This window comes from Phascolarctos cinereus, unplaced genomic scaffold (genome assembly GCF_003287225.1).
Source record: "Phascolarctos cinereus isolate Bilbo 61053 unplaced genomic scaffold, phaCin_HiC Scaffold_5;HRSCAF=322, whole genome shotgun sequence".
NCBI lineage: Eukaryota > Metazoa > Chordata > Mammalia > Diprotodontia > Phascolarctidae > Phascolarctos > Phascolarctos cinereus.
The window spans coordinates 3140963-3157494 of NW_027555958.1; the positions used below are offsets into that span (position 1 = coordinate 3140963).

Here is a 16532-nt window from a genome sequence, read left to right on the forward strand (position 1 = left end):
GTTTGAGAAATGTTGGTCACCCCGGTCGCAGGGGACATGAAGGCATCACCTTGTGAATCTGTCCCTTGCCTGCAGCTTGCTATTGGCCGGAGGCAGAAGGGAGAGTTCTCTGAGCAACTTCAGCTGGATGCAGGTTAAGAATCTGTGTCAAGCAGATTCTGAGGAGGAGCTGGTGAAAGTTTCGGCGACTGTTGAAACAGTGAGTAAAGAAGAGTTTGGGGCCAGAATGTGAGCGACAGCAGGGAGAGTGCTGGTATGGGGCCCCCCGGGGAATGGCTGGGGACGGGGTGGTGAGAGTGGAGAGGGGAGATTAAAGGGAGGTGGGGGTATTGAAGTTATGAATTTCAAGGAGTCATCTCTGCTTCATGAATCGTGCGATATTTCATGACTTCTTGGATTTATGGGGAAAAGCCAGTTTAGACTTTGGGACCCGTTGAAGTGGACTGTTTTGGGGTTCCTTTTCCTATTGATCCTCTGGCACGTGTTCCCCCAAATCCGTGTGAAGCCAGTCCTTCTTGGATGCAGTGTCTCCAGGGAAACCTTTGGTTTGTTCAGGACTTGTGTCGAATAGCCAGGCCCCATCTTCTTAGGATTTGTTTCCTTCACTGTCCTTTCCGTGCAATGGGAGGGCTGTCCAGGAGAGAGCTCCATGGCAGGACCCTCTGTGGAGGCTGCCGGGAGGGAAGGGCGGAACAGGTTTCTAAGCCAACTTCTCCGAGCCTCAGTTTCCCCATCTTCCAGCCTTTATTTCCTAGTCTGTGAAATGGGGGTTGGGTGGGGAAGGGAGTGTGGACAAGCTGGCTTCTTTGGCCTCTGGAAGATTCTCTTGAGTTGATGTGAGTCTTTAGTCTCTCTCGCCACCTAAAAATCAGTCTTAGAAACCCCCCAGTTTATAAGCCTGTTTCTTTTCATTTGCGATCGTCAAAACTTTGAACAGTTTTTATTCGTTTGTTGCCTTTTGGGTCAACGTTAATTCCTCAGTCCTTGCTTCCAGGGAGTTTCTTAGTGGCCTGGGTTGGGGGGAGTGTTGGCTGTGTGAAGGCCAGATTTCAAAGAAAAAGCTCTTTGGGGTGGGATCATTTTTGTAGTGGCCAGGAGTATAACGCTCTGTAAAAATGGGCAGAGAGCCGTGACTGGGTGCTTCCTTCACGTGTACTCCTGGCAGCCCTGGGTGGTCCAGGGTGCTTCATGAGGGAGAGTCATTTGGTTGTCTTCTAGGTACCAAGGGTGCCAGGTTATGCCCAACCATTCATGTGTTTTTTGGGTACTGGGGTGCCAGGTTATGCCCAATATGTTCTTAGCGTGCTTTTCCATTTCAGATGCTGTTGGACATTCGAATCAAAGCTATCAAGGAGCTGGGGTTGCAGGAGGAGCTGGGTAGGTGCATGTTCAGGTAAAGCCAAGTGTGTGTTTCAGGAAGGAGGCAGGGCTTTGGCAGATGTACAGATGAAAGCAAAACCAGCCAGTGTCTTGGAGGGGAGGGGGTGGCCTAAGCTTTAAATAAATGATTGGAATCCCCGGGTGTGGGAAAGGGGAGTGCTCAGAACGGTGAATGGCGGGGAGCTCTCCTGGAAGACCTGGGGGCCCAGGCAATGTCAGGAGGCAGAGGGCGGGGGCGGAGGTTGGGGCTTCTCTGACTCCCGCACTGACCTGCCGTTCTGTGCTCTCTTTGCCTCCAGTTAATAACAGCTGCCTGAGGCTGATTGATCGAAATGGGCAGCTGCTTTCTCCAGGTAGGTGAGGTCTCCCTGCCGTGGCCTGGCCCCGTGGCTGCCCTCGTGGAGGGTCGCGGGAGGCTGCCTTGGTGGTGAGCTGGACGTGAGGGTGGAGGGTGGTTTGGCTGTGTCTTTGGTAACTTCTGGGCCACTCCACAGGCTGTGAAGTCCAGCCCCTTTTATAGATGAGGAGAAGGGGCCCCAGCTGTGAAGTTTCTGAAGTAGGATTTGAACTTGTCTCTTGCTGAATTCAGATCCAGCACACTGTGCGCTGGGCTCACTTGATTTTCCTGAGCTTTATTGCCGTGGTCCTCCCTGGCGTCCTCAGGGCCCAGGGGACAGGCCGGCTGCACTTGGGTCCTGTCTCCTTCGTTGTCAGCCCTTTCTTTGTGGGGATGAATGAGACCTTAAGGTAACTGTTTTCCTCAAAGACCTCCCATGAGAGCGAGGGAAGAGTCCCCGAGTAGGTTGGCCTCGTTTGACTTCCAGAGAGGTCTTCGCGAAGTGCCGCTAAGATCCATAAGCAGTCTGCCAAAAGCTTCCCTGTCACTGCAGGGACCAGCCTCCGGAAGGCTGCACAGAAGAGCCGGGCCCTGAGGGGGCCGTCTGGCTCATTTGTGTACGCTCTTCTTGGCCAGCTTTTGCTGACCTCTCTTGGCCCAAAGTCTGTCCTGATGGAAGAAAGCCCAGGCTCCGCCGGCCTGGGATTTAGGGCCTGAGCCTAACCCTGTTGCCCCCTCTGTTAAGTGGACCTCTGCCCCAGCTGGCCATCTCCTGCCTCTGGGCCTCCCCTAGGCCATTCCCTAGAGTGAGAGGCTGAGTGCACCCCTGCACACACACTTGCAAACATGCATGCACACTCCTTTCTCTCAGGCCCTGCTCGAGCGCCACACCTTCTGAGCCTTTCTGGCTTCGTGCCCATGGCTGCTTTTTCTCCAGCTTCATGGCACTGCCCCTCATGGAGGCCATTCTGGACCGAGATGCGTCCGGCCTCTGCCTCTTCACCTCCCAAAGACGGGCAGGCCGTACCACTTCCTGAGGCTCTGGGCCCAAGCTGAACAGGCCGGTCCTTCTTGAATGGACACCCCTTGGACTTGTGGGGTGCAGGAGGCGTGGTCCCCAGTCCTCGGACTGTCTGATCGTCCTCCTTCCTGCCCTAGGCCGTCGGGCGGCCACGCCTGTGCCTTCCAGTCTGATGAGAGGGGCAGCCTCCTGAAGGCAGGCCTGGGCCCAGCCTGAGTCTGGTGCCTGGCACCAGGGAGCTCCTTCCTCATACTTTCATGCTGCAGCCTGGGGCGCTGCATTTCCTTTTGTCCTTGGGACCGTTCTTTAGGCGAAGGCCCTGGGCCTCCGTCCTTGAGGCTGGGTGGGGCCCCTTCCATCCTGAGCAGGGCCCAAGGCCGGGCCCCTGGTGCTCACTCGATCCCTCGGTGTCCTTGACAGCGCCGGAGCATTACACTGTGGCCGAAGCAGAGATGGAATGGGCAGTTTGTTGGGACTGTGTCGTGGCAGAGCTCCGACCTCCTCCCAGGTAACATGGCATCGCCCAGAGGTCCTGACCTGCGGCATTGGGGTGTGTGCATGTGTGTGTATGTGTGTGCCAGCATGCATGTGCACATCTGTAAGTACACTGTGCAAGTGTGTGCACACGTGTGTGCATGTCTGTGCATCTGTGAGTGTGTGCGTGTTGTGCACATGTGTACTGTGTATGCACGTGATCATGCATGTATGTGCAAGTGTGGGGCGTTCTTGTGCATGTGTGTTTCTATATGTACATGCATGCACACGTGGTGCATGTGTGTATGTATGCTTGTGCAACTATATGCATACATGTGTATGTGTGGGTGCTTGCATGTATGTATGTGCAGGTGTGCTTATGTGTGGGTGCAGGTGTGTGCTTCTGCATGTGTGTGCATGTGCACATATCTGTGTGCATGTGTTTCTGGGCAATGTGTGCGTGTGTGCATGTGTGTGTGTGGTGTGTATGGGTGGGGGGGTTGGGGAGGCACTCCTGTGGCCAACCCTGTGGACACCGTGGGCCTTTTTGGGAGCGTGTCCACCCTGCCCTGGTGGTCTGACCTCACAGCTGCCCCTCAGTTGCTCTGCGTCTGTCTGAGCTCCGTTTTTCTCAGCTCAAGCAGGGGCTTGTTAGTGTCCCCGTACTCTACCCACCCCAGGCTCCCAAGGCTCATGCTCATCCTTAGGACTCAGCCTCTTTGGGGGATTGTCAGGAGGTGGGCCCCCCCCCCCAGGGCCCGTGAGAGGTGAGAGGTGGGGCAGGACCATCACTGCCAGTCTACTTTCCTAGGAGGTCCAGGGGTGGGGGGAGGGCACGTTATAAACTGATCGCTCCTGGGAGGGGGACGTGCTGAGGTCCCCCTCACCTGAGCATGTTGGCCTTTCCCAGCTCTTCCTGTTTTTCACCGTGGGCAGTGACTTCGAGTCCGGCCTGACGATGGAGATCATTGTGGAGTCGACGATCTCTGTGAGCGAAGTAAGTGAGCGCCCTGCCCCGAGGAGAGCCCGGGCACTCTGTGCCCTGAGTCGGTGGGGGGAGGGGGGATGCCCTGGCCTTCCCAGCGGGGAGGTGCCTGGGCCAGAGGCCTGGCCAGGGCTGAGGGGCGGCTGCCCGGGCCTCCTGAGCATGGACTTTGCCCTTTTGTGTAGGCGGGCCTGCTGAGGAGGCTGGCCCATCTTCCAAGGACCCCACTAACCTGAAGCATAACTTCTCTGTGCTTTTTTTCCCCTAGTGTTTGAAGAAGATGCTGGAGAAAGCTGGTCTGCAAGGTCAGTGATGTGGGAGGATGTGCGGCGTGGTTTGCTGCCTTTCCTCACCGTCGTTCCCACACGATAAACCTCCGGGACCTTTGGGCCCCTTTCCTGCACTCTTGGCGGGCAGTGCCACTACACCTTCTTTGGACTCTTTGAAAACTGAAGGCATCCAGTAGATAGACGGTATTTGGGGGGAAATGAAGGCTCTTTAGAATCAACCCAAAGAGGAAAAAGAAGGAGGGTGGACAACTCCTTTCTGCCTGTCCGTGGGGTGAGATGATGGCCGTGAAGTGGGAAGAGCAGAGCTGGCGGTCCGAGTCCTGGTCTGAGGACCCCACCACAAAACGGGGCCTGGTGCTTCCAGTGTGAGAGTTGAAGGCAGGGTTAGGGGCGACAGCCAGGGGGCTCGGGATGCGGGAAGGGCAGGAGGGCCCAGGGAAGTGGTGACCTCCTCATTTGGGAGACGTCTCTGTTGTCCGTGTCCGCACATCCCGTGCATCCCTTGTCTGCTTCTTACCATGGCTTTGTCATGGAGGACCCACCCAGTGTGCGAGGGGCCCAGTAGTGGAGGCTTCTGGCAGCCTCCTGTGACCAGCTCATGTCTTGTTCCTCAAAGCTCCCTGTTGGTTGTATGGCAGATTTCCATATAGTCATGTTGCAAAAGAAAACACAAACAAAATGACAAAGATGAAGAGTTATACTTCAAAAAAATTATGTTTCAATCTTCACTCAGAGTTCCTTAGTTCTCTCTTTGGAGATGGATGGCATTTTCCATCATGGCTCATTTGGAATTGTCTTAGATCGTTGTCTTGATCAGAGTAGCTAAGTCTTTCATGGTTGATCATCCTTATGATATTACTGAGACTGTGTACAATGTTTTCCTGGTTCTGCTCACTTCACTTTGCGTCGGTTCGTAGAAGTCTTCCCAGGTTTTTCTGAAACCATCCTGCTTATCATTCCGTCACAATCATATCAGCTGTTCCCCAATTAATTAGTTGGAAATTCCCTCAATTTCCAATTCTTGGCCACCACAGAAAGAGCTGCTGTAAATATTTTTGTACACATGGGTCCTTTTCTCATTTGTATGATCTCTTTGGGGTGCAGCCCTAGAAGTGCTACTGCTGGGTCACAGGGTATGTACAATCTTATAAGCCCTTTGGGCATGGTTCCAAACTGTTCTCCAGAATGGCTGGACGAGTTTATGGCTTCATCAGCAGTATATTACTGTCCCTGTTTTTCTGCATCCCCTCTAGCATTTGTCATTTTCCTTTCCTGTCATGTTAGCCTATCTGGTAAGTGTGAGGTGCTGTCTCAGAGTAAACAACTCTGCATTTCTCTAATCAGTAGTACTGATTTAGAGCAATTTTCATGTGACTATTGATAGTTTTTTGAAAAACTTCCTGTTCATATCCTATGACCACTTATCAATTGGGGAGTGACTCTTTTTTTTTATAAATTTGATTCACTTCTCTATATGTTTGAGAAATGAAACTTATTGAAAAATTTCCCCCAGTTTTCTGTTTTCCATCTAGTTTTGTTTGTGCGAAATTTTAATTTCATGTAATCCAATGATCTGTTTTGCTTCCTATAATCTCCTTTATTTTGCCTGGTCAATAACTCTTCCCTTATCCATAGATCTGAAAAGCACATTTTCCCATGTTCTCCTAATCGACTGTGATGTGACCTTTTATGACTAAATCAGTGATCCATTTGGACCTTATCTTGGTGTGTGGTGTGAGATGCTGCTCTATGTCTAGTTTGTGCCAAACTGCTTTCCAGCTTTCCCAGCAGTTTCTATTAAATGGTTGAGTTCTTACTGCAAAAGCTTGAATTTTGGGGTTTTTCAAACTCTGGATTAATATGATAATTTGCTGTGATCTCATTTGGGGTCTTCTTGGCCAAGATACTGGAGTGGTTTGCCATGTCCTTCTCCAGCTCATTTGACAGATGAGGAAACTGAGTCAAACAGGGTTAAATGACTTGTCCAGGGTCACATGGTTACTAAGTATCTGAGGCCAGATTTGAACTCAGGATGTTGTCTTCCTGACTCCAGGCCTAGTGCTGTATCCAGTGCATCAGCCAAAGTGGTCATTTACTTCTGTGTCTTGTGTGCCTGATCTATTGCACTGAGTCTCCATTCTATTCCTTAGCCAATGCCAGATTGTTTTGATGATTTATAGTAAGGGTTGAGATCTGCTATGGTTAGGCCATTTCCTTAACCTTTTTTTCAGTGATTCCCTTGATATTCTGGATCTTTTGTTTTTCCAGATAAATTTTGTTACTATTTTTCTAGCTCTATGAAATAATTCTTTGGTAGTTTGATGGGTATGGCACTGAATAAGTAAATTAATTTAGCTAAAATTGTCACTATATTGGCAATTAATATTTTTCTTATTGTTTAGATCTGACTTTATTTGTGTGAAAAGTGTTTTATAATTGTATTCATATAGTTCCTGGGTTTGTCTTGGCAGGGAGACTCCCAGGTATTTTGTATCCTCTGTGGTAGTTATTTAAATGGAATTTCCTTTCTAGCTCTCCTCCTGCTGGGTATTGTTGGTAGCCTGTAGAGATGCTGCTGGTTTATTTATATCCCCCAACTTTGCTGAAGTTGTTAATTGTTTTAACTAGTTTTTTTAGTTGATTCTCTAGGATTCTCTAAGTATACCCTCATATCATCTGCAAAGAGGGATAGCTTTGTTTCCTCATTACCTCTTCTAATTGCTTCCATTTCTTTTTCTTCTCTCATTGCTATAACCAGCATTTCTAGCACCATATTGAGTGATGGCGGTGATGACGGGCATCCTGACCTCACTGTGATCTTCTTGTTGGAAAACGGCCTTTAACCTGTATTTGATTCCTGCCAAATTAGATGCTTTTTCATAATCCACCAATAAGCCCAGTGAAATTTGATGTTCTCTGCATCTTTAATTTAATAGGGGGTGCTCAGGATGCTGGCCCATTGTTGAATGTCACTTGTGAAAGCCTTCTTCCTCCCTAGCAATAAGCCTCATGAAGAGTTTTGTCCATGTAAGAACGTAGGCCTCTGGTGCGAAGTCACTGGTGTTCTCTTCCTCATATGTTGGCTATCTCTTTGGTATCTTCCCTTTCCTCCATGTTCTCTGTTATGTCAGCCCCTCAGTGACCACCCATTGTGTCATCTCCGGCCCTGATTTCTAAATACGCTGGGTCCGCCATGGCTCTCTCTTCCCATCTTTGTTCTTCTTATTGCCGTTTCTGTCTCTGTAAGCACTTCTTGGAACTGTGAGATTGAAGGCTGAGTGTAGCGGTTCTGTCGTCCCTTGATGGTGCTCAGGTTGGGCACCATCATTTGTAGGCGGTGGATCCGTTGGGTGGTGTGATTTTATCCCATTCACGGTCCTTAGTTCTAGAACAGGAGAGGGAGGATTAGTGCCCAAGGAACATGCGTGTCTCCGTGACTATAGTAATATCTCAGATAAGTGACCAAGAGAACACATGGCTTTGATCCATATGCCTACTTTCTTGTCTATACAAGATCTTTACGGCCCTTCATCTCTACTTGAACAGAAGGCATCTGCCATGAGAAGTGGCTGAGCGGGGACCAAGAATTTCAGGTTAGTAGCTAGTGGCGCATGAAGGTAGGAGACCATGGGGTCAGTACAGGTATGAAGGTGAACTGAGGTAGATGCGTTGGGACAGTAGGGACGGTTGAGGACCCAAAGGTCACGATTCAGGCAAAAAAATATGTTTAGGGAGAAAATAGAGTCAGAGTGGAGTTTTGTGGAAGTTGAAATGGCAGAGCTGGAAGTGTGGCTATATTAGTGGGTGGCTGAGGTTGGGAGGGAAGGAAGTCGCTGGAGTCGAGCAGTCTGGTTGCCAGAGGCATTGCCAGAAGTAAAGGCAAGATCACCTGTCTGCAGTAGTCCAGAGACTCTCCATTCCCCTAAAAAACGAAGGCAGGGTTTGCCCATCTCCGGTTGTTGGCCTTCCCATTGTCCTGTCTGCCAGTCCTTCAGAGTCCTGGCTTGACGCGTCTTGTCAGGTCCAGATCGGTAGAGGTAGAGTTGAGTCCTTCTGACCTTTCTCCATTGTGGGTCGTCATTGTCTTGTCCCTTTCACTCCTTTCTTCAGCCTCAGTTTATTTGGACCTTGGGTGGGTCTGACGGATGCCTTTACAAGACCACCGTCTCTCTTGGGGATTTGTCCTCAACCACACTTCAAGGCGTTACAAATCTCTCTTTGTCCGGGAATTCCTCGTGCATCCACTTGAGTTTCTAGGTTTTTGTCATTAGGTTTTGCGTGGGTTGACTTGTCCTGTGGGACTTTTAGTCATGGTCCCTTCCCCCGCCTTCCATTCAGCAAACATTTCTCAGGCATGTGCATCTGTTCCAGATGCTGGAGATACAGAGGAGCCAACTGGCAGGGAGCTGGTGCGCCACAGAAGAGTGAATGTAAATGTGTCCAGAGTAATTGGGGAGTGCTAGAGCTGAGGGTCAGGGTCGGCCTTTATCTGCCTTCCGAGGGGACGAGGTGTTGGGGGGGAGCAGGAACGTTACGAGATGGGAGAATATCGGCTGGACCGTAGAGTACATTCGGGGAGGAGCGTGTAGTGAGCCTGCAGTGTTAGACTGGAGACCAATTGGGAAGTGTCCAGCAGCAGAGTTTGTAGTCTGTCCTAAAGGCAAGAAGGAAGGGGCCCCTGCGGGTTTTGAGCCCTCGCTTTAGGACTGTCACTTGGGCAACTCTGGTGGGTGTATTGGAAAGGGCCAAGACTTGAGTCAGGGTGACCAGTTAGGACTCTGTTGTCCAGGTAGAAGGTGATACGGGCCTGCAGGGGGGTGTTGGCTCCATAAGTGGAGAGAAGGTGATGGATGCAGGAGAATCTGATTGGATGGGAGGTGTGAGGGGGAAGGAAGGGTCTGTACAATAGAGAATTCTTGTTGAACCTGACTGATGGGATTAAATGAGGGTGTCCCCAACAGAACAAGAAGTGAGGACAAGGGGAAGGGACCAGAGTTTTGTTTTGGACAGGAGTTTGGTTCTTTGAGGGCATCCATGTGGAGATATCCAGTAGCCAGCTGGTGATGTGGCAGTGGAATGCGAGAGAAGAACTTGGGTTGCGTTTATAAACAGGAGAGTTTCATAGGTGGTAGCTGAACTCATGGGACATCCTGAGATCACCAAGAGAGATGAGGACCCAGGACAGACCTTTGGGGTACACTCACAAGAGCTGAGATGCAGAAGAAGGGGCGGCCAGAAGGTTTGAGGAGAACCAGAGGAAGAGCCACGCAAGTTAGGACAGGACTTTGCCTTTTTGTATGTCCAGGCTGCACCTTGGGTAGCAGATCTGGGGGAGTTTATGGACTCCTTTTTTCTCAGAATCTTTTTAAATGTGCAAGGTACACGAGATTACAGAGGAAACCAGTTATATTGAGAAACAAGCTATTTTATTTATCTTTTTAAAAAAGATCAAGAGCCCATGGGGATGGGGAGTGCTGAGCAGGAGGCGGGGGTGGTGAGCAGGTTCAGATGCTGTGGAGACTTCCCAAGGGTGAGATGCCACTGAGCAGGCAAGGGGGCCAGGAGGGGTTGGATGTCACTAGCTTGCTGGTGGCCCAGTGTAGTTGGATGGGGAGTAGGTCGGCAGTAGCCCAGAGGAAGGGGAGAGTGGAGTGGCCTGTGGACAGAGTGGGTGGGGACGGCATCAACTGGGAGGAAGGGGCAGGGAGCGGTACCCCTCTGGGAATTCCACTCTCCACTCTTTCCTGATCCGGAGTGCTGGCCGAGCTGTCCGTGGGTGGCATGGCCATCTCCTTCCAAGACCCCACTATTCCTGCTGCCACAGCCAGGCCGTCCTCAGTGGTCACAGTCAGGTCCAGAGGGGCGGTGGCCAGCGTCACTCCCACCGTCTTTTGAAGAATGAAATTGTTGTGAAGGCAGGTTCGGGATTGAGGGTCTGCTCTGCTGAGTTGGGAGAGGCGCCACTCTGCATCTGGGCTCAGTGCTGGTGCTGAAGGGTCCCCAGATTCCCTGTCTGAGGGTCTGCTGATCCTCAGCAAATGTTCTTCTTTTCCCTGACTGGCCTCTGGATTTTTCACATGTTAATGATCCGGTGGCTGATGTCTCTCTAGTGCTTCCCAGACCTGCTCTTGTTTTTCACAGCCAGCCTGCGAGGTGAGTTCTCTGGGACATACTTTATCCCCATTTTACAAGTAAGGAAAGTGACGCTCTGAAGCTGGGGCTTGTTGCTGGTGACACAGCCGCTAAGTGTGGGAGGCTCGATCCGGCAGGGCGGGCTCTGGCCAGATGGAAGCTCCTCGAGGGCAGGCGTCGGTTCTGGTTGGTTGCTAAGTGCTTGTTGATGGACCCAGAGCCCTGGACTCTTTCCTGTAGCAGGCTGCCCGGTGATGCATCTGGTCCTCTTTGAGTCCACCCCTCCATGTCTTCATGTCATCTCTGAACTTGAACTCCCTTCTCACACCAGGAGATCCGGCTTACCTTGTCTTCCGTTTGAGTGTTGGTCTCTGAGACCAGGGTTTTGGTTGGGGTCTTGTCTCCTGGAAATGCCCGTCCCCTTTCGATCAGCATTCTTACCTCAGTGCTAGATCCACGTCTCTCCTTGGTGTTTGGCGTGGCCCACACCGGCAGTTCTCCCCTCATCTTCCATTTTCATTTTAAATCCTCCATGGCCGTGTTCATAAGACAGATGCGCGTGCTCCTCCTGGTCCTTGCTGCACAGAGTTCATCCCTGGCCAAGAGCCTACCATCAGTTTATTTTTAAATGCAGTCCAGAAATCCAAATCTTGTGCCCAGCCCGTCTTAACCCGCCTTCCACTTTGGCATGGCTTTCCTCCTTCTGTCCTGGCACGGAGTTGAGCTTACTGCCTTTTATCGGCCGTGAGCAGATTGCTTAAAGATCCCGGTGCCCGCACAGCCTCTCCTGGCCTCAGTCACTCTGCCCCCTCCCCCACCTCTTTGTTGTCCCTCCTGTCTTGCCCCTTGTCTGTCGCCAGTGATTTTATACATCCTCGTTATTGATGTCCATTCGCCTGTAATTCCTTAATTTTTATAGCATGCAGCCTCTCGTGTGGCATTTGGTCAGAGGCCTGAAAGTCCCTGTGGAAGGGGGTGAGTTAAGTACTGAGAGGAGGTGCCCAGCCTCTTGGCACTCCCTCATTCATGCTGGAAGAAGGGGGATGCACTTGGCAGTTTCGCCAGGGCGCATCTGTCCGTCAGCGCACCTTGGCCCCCGCCTCCCTCGCGCGTCACCCTGTTGGCGCCGCATTGGATCCAAAGAAAGGTGGCCTGTGGACGGGTGTCCTTACGAGAAGGCCTTCATGCAGATTTTTATTTTGTCATAGGTGACGTGTGGCATTTGCGCAAAGCGGATTGGTGCTTTGAAGCTGGAGAACCTTTAAATGAGGAAGTAAGATGTTTTTCTACTTACTTTTGATCTCCCCAAGTGGCGAAATCTGTCTCGGATTCAGTGATGTAGACTTTCCCTCCCTGTGAACAGGGCCATTCCATGGGCTTTGGGTGGCCATCAGCAGGCAGGAGTGGTCCTCGTGGCTCTGCCTGTCACTAACCAGGTGACCTTGGACATGTCCCTTAATGTCTCCTAGCCCATTTTCTCACCCGTAAAATTGTATTTTGGATTTAATGATACCAATCAGACTAACTGATTGCTACAGTACTTTACGTTTCCGAAGCTAACCTCTATGGCTCCTCCTGTCTCCCAGATTTGGTGGTTCATTGTTTTAGAGAAACTTTGGAGTATTCTAGAAATGGCAGAGGGCTGCCTTCATGATGGCAGTTAGCTCAGCGAGAACCTCAGTCAGCCCTCCTCATCTTCCTTTTGACATGGAGGGCACGTCTTGGTCTTAGGCCCAGAAAGGCAGGAGGTGCTTGGGCCGCGGAGGGAGGGGTGGGGTGACGGACCAAGCATTTATTAAGCCCCTCCTGTGTGTCAGGCACTCTGGTGAGCACTTTACAGAATATCCCCTTTGATCATCGATGAGCTGGCAGAGTGAATGAGTCGTCAGTATCCGAAGCCCAAGTCCTCAGTCCTCAAGCATGGGAAGCGTCCTCTGGGGCCTTCCAGGAGTGTTCCTCTCCCCTAGCAGGCCACAGAGGCTGTGGCTGGCCACGCTGGCCACGCTGGCCACGTGGGTCTTCTCAGACTCCTTAGCGCATCTTGAGAAATTACCTTGTTTCTTTGGGGTCCTTAGGCTGAGGATGCGCTAAATTGAAGGTAATTCTAAACACCATTAGGGCCCACAACCCTACACTGCCATTCACAATGGGATGCTCTAACAGCAAGAACTCTGAGGGTTTCCATTCTCCCGAACCTGCCCCTGTCTACCTTCTGCTTTGCTCATGCTTACTATTAGTCTAGTCCACTGAAGATGACCCACTGAGAGGGAAATCACTTCTTGAGATAGCCAGTGCCCAAGCGCCTTGCTCCAGCATTGTTGGATAAGAGCCCAGAGTTCCCTCTGAGGGAGAGCTGCGTTGACCCCCATTCTTGAGAGGAGCAAAGGGACCTTGTTCTGAGGCTGCCCAGCCAGGACCCCGCAGCCTCTATTATAGGGATACTTTATCTGACTCAGGGGTGTTGAAAACAACAAGGTCTTGGACGTGTCCATGTGCTTGATTATCGCCTCCATGTTGATGACGCCTGTGTCTGTCTCCTGTCCTGTCTTCTCCCCTGAGCTTTTGACCCAAATGTCCAGCTGTCTATTGGAAATTCCTCCTTAAATGTCTTGGGGTCACCTGAAGCTCGGGCTGTGTAAAGTTGGACTTTTTTTTTTAAGTTGGACTTCTTTATGCCTTAGCACCCACCTCTAAACAAACAAAAACTGAACCCGACACCTGACTTCTTTTCTCATCTTTCCACGAGAGACCCTGCTCGAGCGTTCCAGTCACTGGAGACTCTTCCTTCTTTTCTCTTCCCCTGTACCTGCCTTCCCATCAGTTCCTTTTTATTTTTTCCTATAAATATTCCTGCTTGCCATACCTTCCTCCGTTTGGCCATGACCACTGTCACCATGCCAGCGCAGACAGATCCCAGCTTACCCCCAGCCCCTCCTCCATTCCCTTTCTTTAAGCCACCCTGACTGCTCCAGCTGTCATGGATCTCCCTTTCCTCTTCATCTTTGCAGCTCGGACCAACAACACTGGGCTCCTGGTTCCATGCTGCTCTCTCATTCTGTGAATCTTGTCTCCTTAGCCAGAGTGTAAGCTCCTTGAGGGCAGGGTCCCTTTCTTAAGTTTTTCCCTCTCTATTCCCAGGGACACAGTAGATTCTGAAAGCACCACCATAAGTTCGCTGATTGAATGTCGCTTAATCCTTGTCAGTGTTCTGCTGAAAAGGTCCTGCTAACCCAGACACCTAAACAGAATCTGTTCTCTGCCCCTAGCATGCTTCCCTGAGCGAGCTTATGATCAGCAGTGGGGATACCTTGGTCTTATCTGAAGGGAAGCTTCCACCCAAGGTAAGATGATAATGCTGAAGAGATTGATTTGATTGAATGAGGGAGGGAGTGAGGGAAGGAATGAGTGAGCGAAGGGGTGAAGAAGTGAGTGAAGGAGTGATGGAAGAAAAGCGGGAGGGAAGGAGGCAGGGTAGGCTGAGGGAGGGAGCGAGAGAAGAAAGGAAGGCGCGAGTGATGGAGGTTGGCGCTTGCTTGGGAAGGGCAGGGCATCATCACTGCGAGCACCTCTGCCCTGCCAGATGCTACGACTGGTGTCCCTCCAGGGCACTAACGTTTGTTGGTAGGAAACAGCGGGAGGCTCGGCCCTCAGGCGCTGTCCGTGTACATTTCAGTTCCCCAGTAATTCAGACAAGGCTAACGAGTGTGCTCCTTTTATAAACCCTCAAAGAAATTGTTGGAATGGATTAAGAAGTCGTTCTCTGTCATGAACCCGTTTTTACATTAGGAATGGTTTTTCCAAGGTATTTGCGTGTGCTTAAAAACAAGTTGCTCACTTAAGTATTTTAGCATTCTTCCCCAAATCTTGCTTATGCTTGGCATGTTTAGTTTGCTGTTAAAAACTAAGTATTCTTTAGTACTTGCGCTGCCTTTTCATGCTTCCTTAACGCGTAAGTTTTGTGATTTAAAATGGCGAGCCCATTAGGTCGGTTCCTAGACCTAAAAGGAATGCGTGAAAGTGTGAATCTGCAGGCCTTCCTCTGCAAGCTGACTGTGTGTGCCAAGTGCTGGTGACACGGATCTAAACTGCCAGGCAGGCCTGTGTTCAAGGGCCCCCTCATGCGCTCTGTGGGGTTGACAGCGCAGAAATGGAAGTGCTGAGGCTGAGGCAGAGGAGGCCGGAGTGGCGGGCCTCCCTCGAGTTGGTGACCCCAACCCTTCTGGGCCGTTTGAGCTAGAACAGCTTGGGTGGGCTGTGGATGGCACAGAAGGATTCTGGGATGGCCCTGGCGGGGGCCATTGGCGGACGGTGCCTGTAATTATTTTATTGGCTCTGTCAGCACTCATCGGTTTTCATTTCGATCATAATAGGGTTTCCTAAAAGTGCCTGTCTGGTGGTTCCATCCATCAGTGCCCTCTGGACGGCAAGACGACCCTCAGGACCACGTGGGCCACATCACCCACCAGGTGGAGGCTTTGAGAACCACCCCTGAAGGAGGTGGTAAGTCTGCAGTGTGGTTGCAGCGCTACACATACCGGCAGATGGATTTGGAAGGCCAGCATGCTCGTTTCTGGTTTTAAAAAGTTAGCAGGAAGGTTAATTAGCAACATTTGGGAAGGGCCCATGGGCCTGGAAGTTGTAAACCACGTATGCAATCCTTTTTTTGGTGGGTGGGCAGGGGTTCTAGTTAGTGTTAATAATAAATGATATTTATGTAGTTATGTTTTCTAAGTGCCTTCACATTTGGTACCAGCAGAACCTTTGAGATCGGTCCTGAAGATGGGTCATTGGGGTGATTTAATGGACCCACACAGTGAGGGCTCATAAGCATTGTGTTCTGGGCCCCAGAGCTAGAAGGGGCTCCCTCCCCACCTCTCTGAAAAGGGATTCTGTCACATCCTCCATGAGGCTAAGCCTCCCCGCTTCTGGTGCTCCTCCCTTTTAGGGTAGGGCCTCCGGGCCCCTACTCCCTAAGGCGTGTGCCACCTTGTCAGGCACCATCTTGCTCAAAGTCACATCAGCCAGGCAGCGAGCAGGGCTGGGCCAGAAGCCGGTCCTGTATTCCTGTGTGAGTGCTCAGGGCTCTTCTCGGATGCCTCATTGTCTTCCGAGGGCAGATGAGGAGGCCTGTGGGGGAGTGCGCCTTCCTCCTGTGTGTTACTGGGGGCCAGGGCGCCGACTATAGGTTTCCTTTTGCATTCCTGGGCAGATTGATGGCAAAGGCAGCCCCATCTGTCTTTTATGGAGACGTATCCCTGCAGTGGGGCAGCGGCTCTTCCTTTCCCCACTTATGACGGACTTTTGGTTCCTTAGCGATAGTCTCATCTGCATTCCCTCTTCTTGTCTGTCATGGTTTTCCCGTCTCTGTCTCCCACTGTATGGCTGTTTTCCAGTCCAGCTAATGTAGGAGTCAGCCTCACAGCCTGCAGGCAGAAATGCTTTGGCCTGTAGGTGACTTGCGTTTGATTTACCATGTGTCCAGATCTGCACAGAGATGTTCCAGACATCCAGTCCGAAGTGCCCTTCACTTTTGTGGGGGACGTGGAGATCTCCGAAGAGGCGTCCGTGGCGGATCTCAAGAGTCAGGTCAGGGTTTTTCTCAGCGTATTTTAAGGGTGCTGTGGTTTCTGGCCAGCGCAAGGTTCAGCTGGCCTTGCCTTGCCTTTTCCCTGAGATCAGGGTGACCACCAAGATGGGGCCCGAGCACAGGGCGTGGGCATTTTCCTGGTGTGGGGTTCCTTCAGCTGCCAGCCTGTGACCCAGAGGCCAGAGTCTGAGCCAGAGTCACTCTGGTCATTGTCAGCAGATGCCAGGCAAGCCCAGTGTTCTCCAAGGGGCATTTGGAGGCCATCCCCTTTCCTTTCAGACACGTGGTTCCAGACAAAGGCTGATGGTAACCGTTTTTACCTGGGT

The 16532-nt window shown here is 51.3% G+C and overlaps 1 protein-coding gene across 1 annotated transcript in view; it reads left to right on the forward strand.

Moving 5' to 3' along the window:
- USP40 (ubiquitin specific peptidase 40) overlaps positions 1–16532 on the forward strand; it is a 69393-nt gene that overhangs the window by 43873 nt on the left and 8988 nt on the right. Inside the window, 11 exon segments of the mRNA XM_020973354.2 lie at positions 76–199; positions 1320–1377; positions 1680–1733; positions 3159–3191; positions 3194–3246; positions 4123–4209; positions 4466–4502; positions 11828–11892; positions 13886–13960; positions 14990–15119; positions 16102–16205. Coding sequence (XP_020829013.1) covers positions 76–199; positions 1320–1377; positions 1680–1733; positions 3159–3191; positions 3194–3246; positions 4123–4209; positions 4466–4502; positions 11828–11892; positions 13886–13960; positions 14990–15119; positions 16102–16205 — 820 coding nt within the window.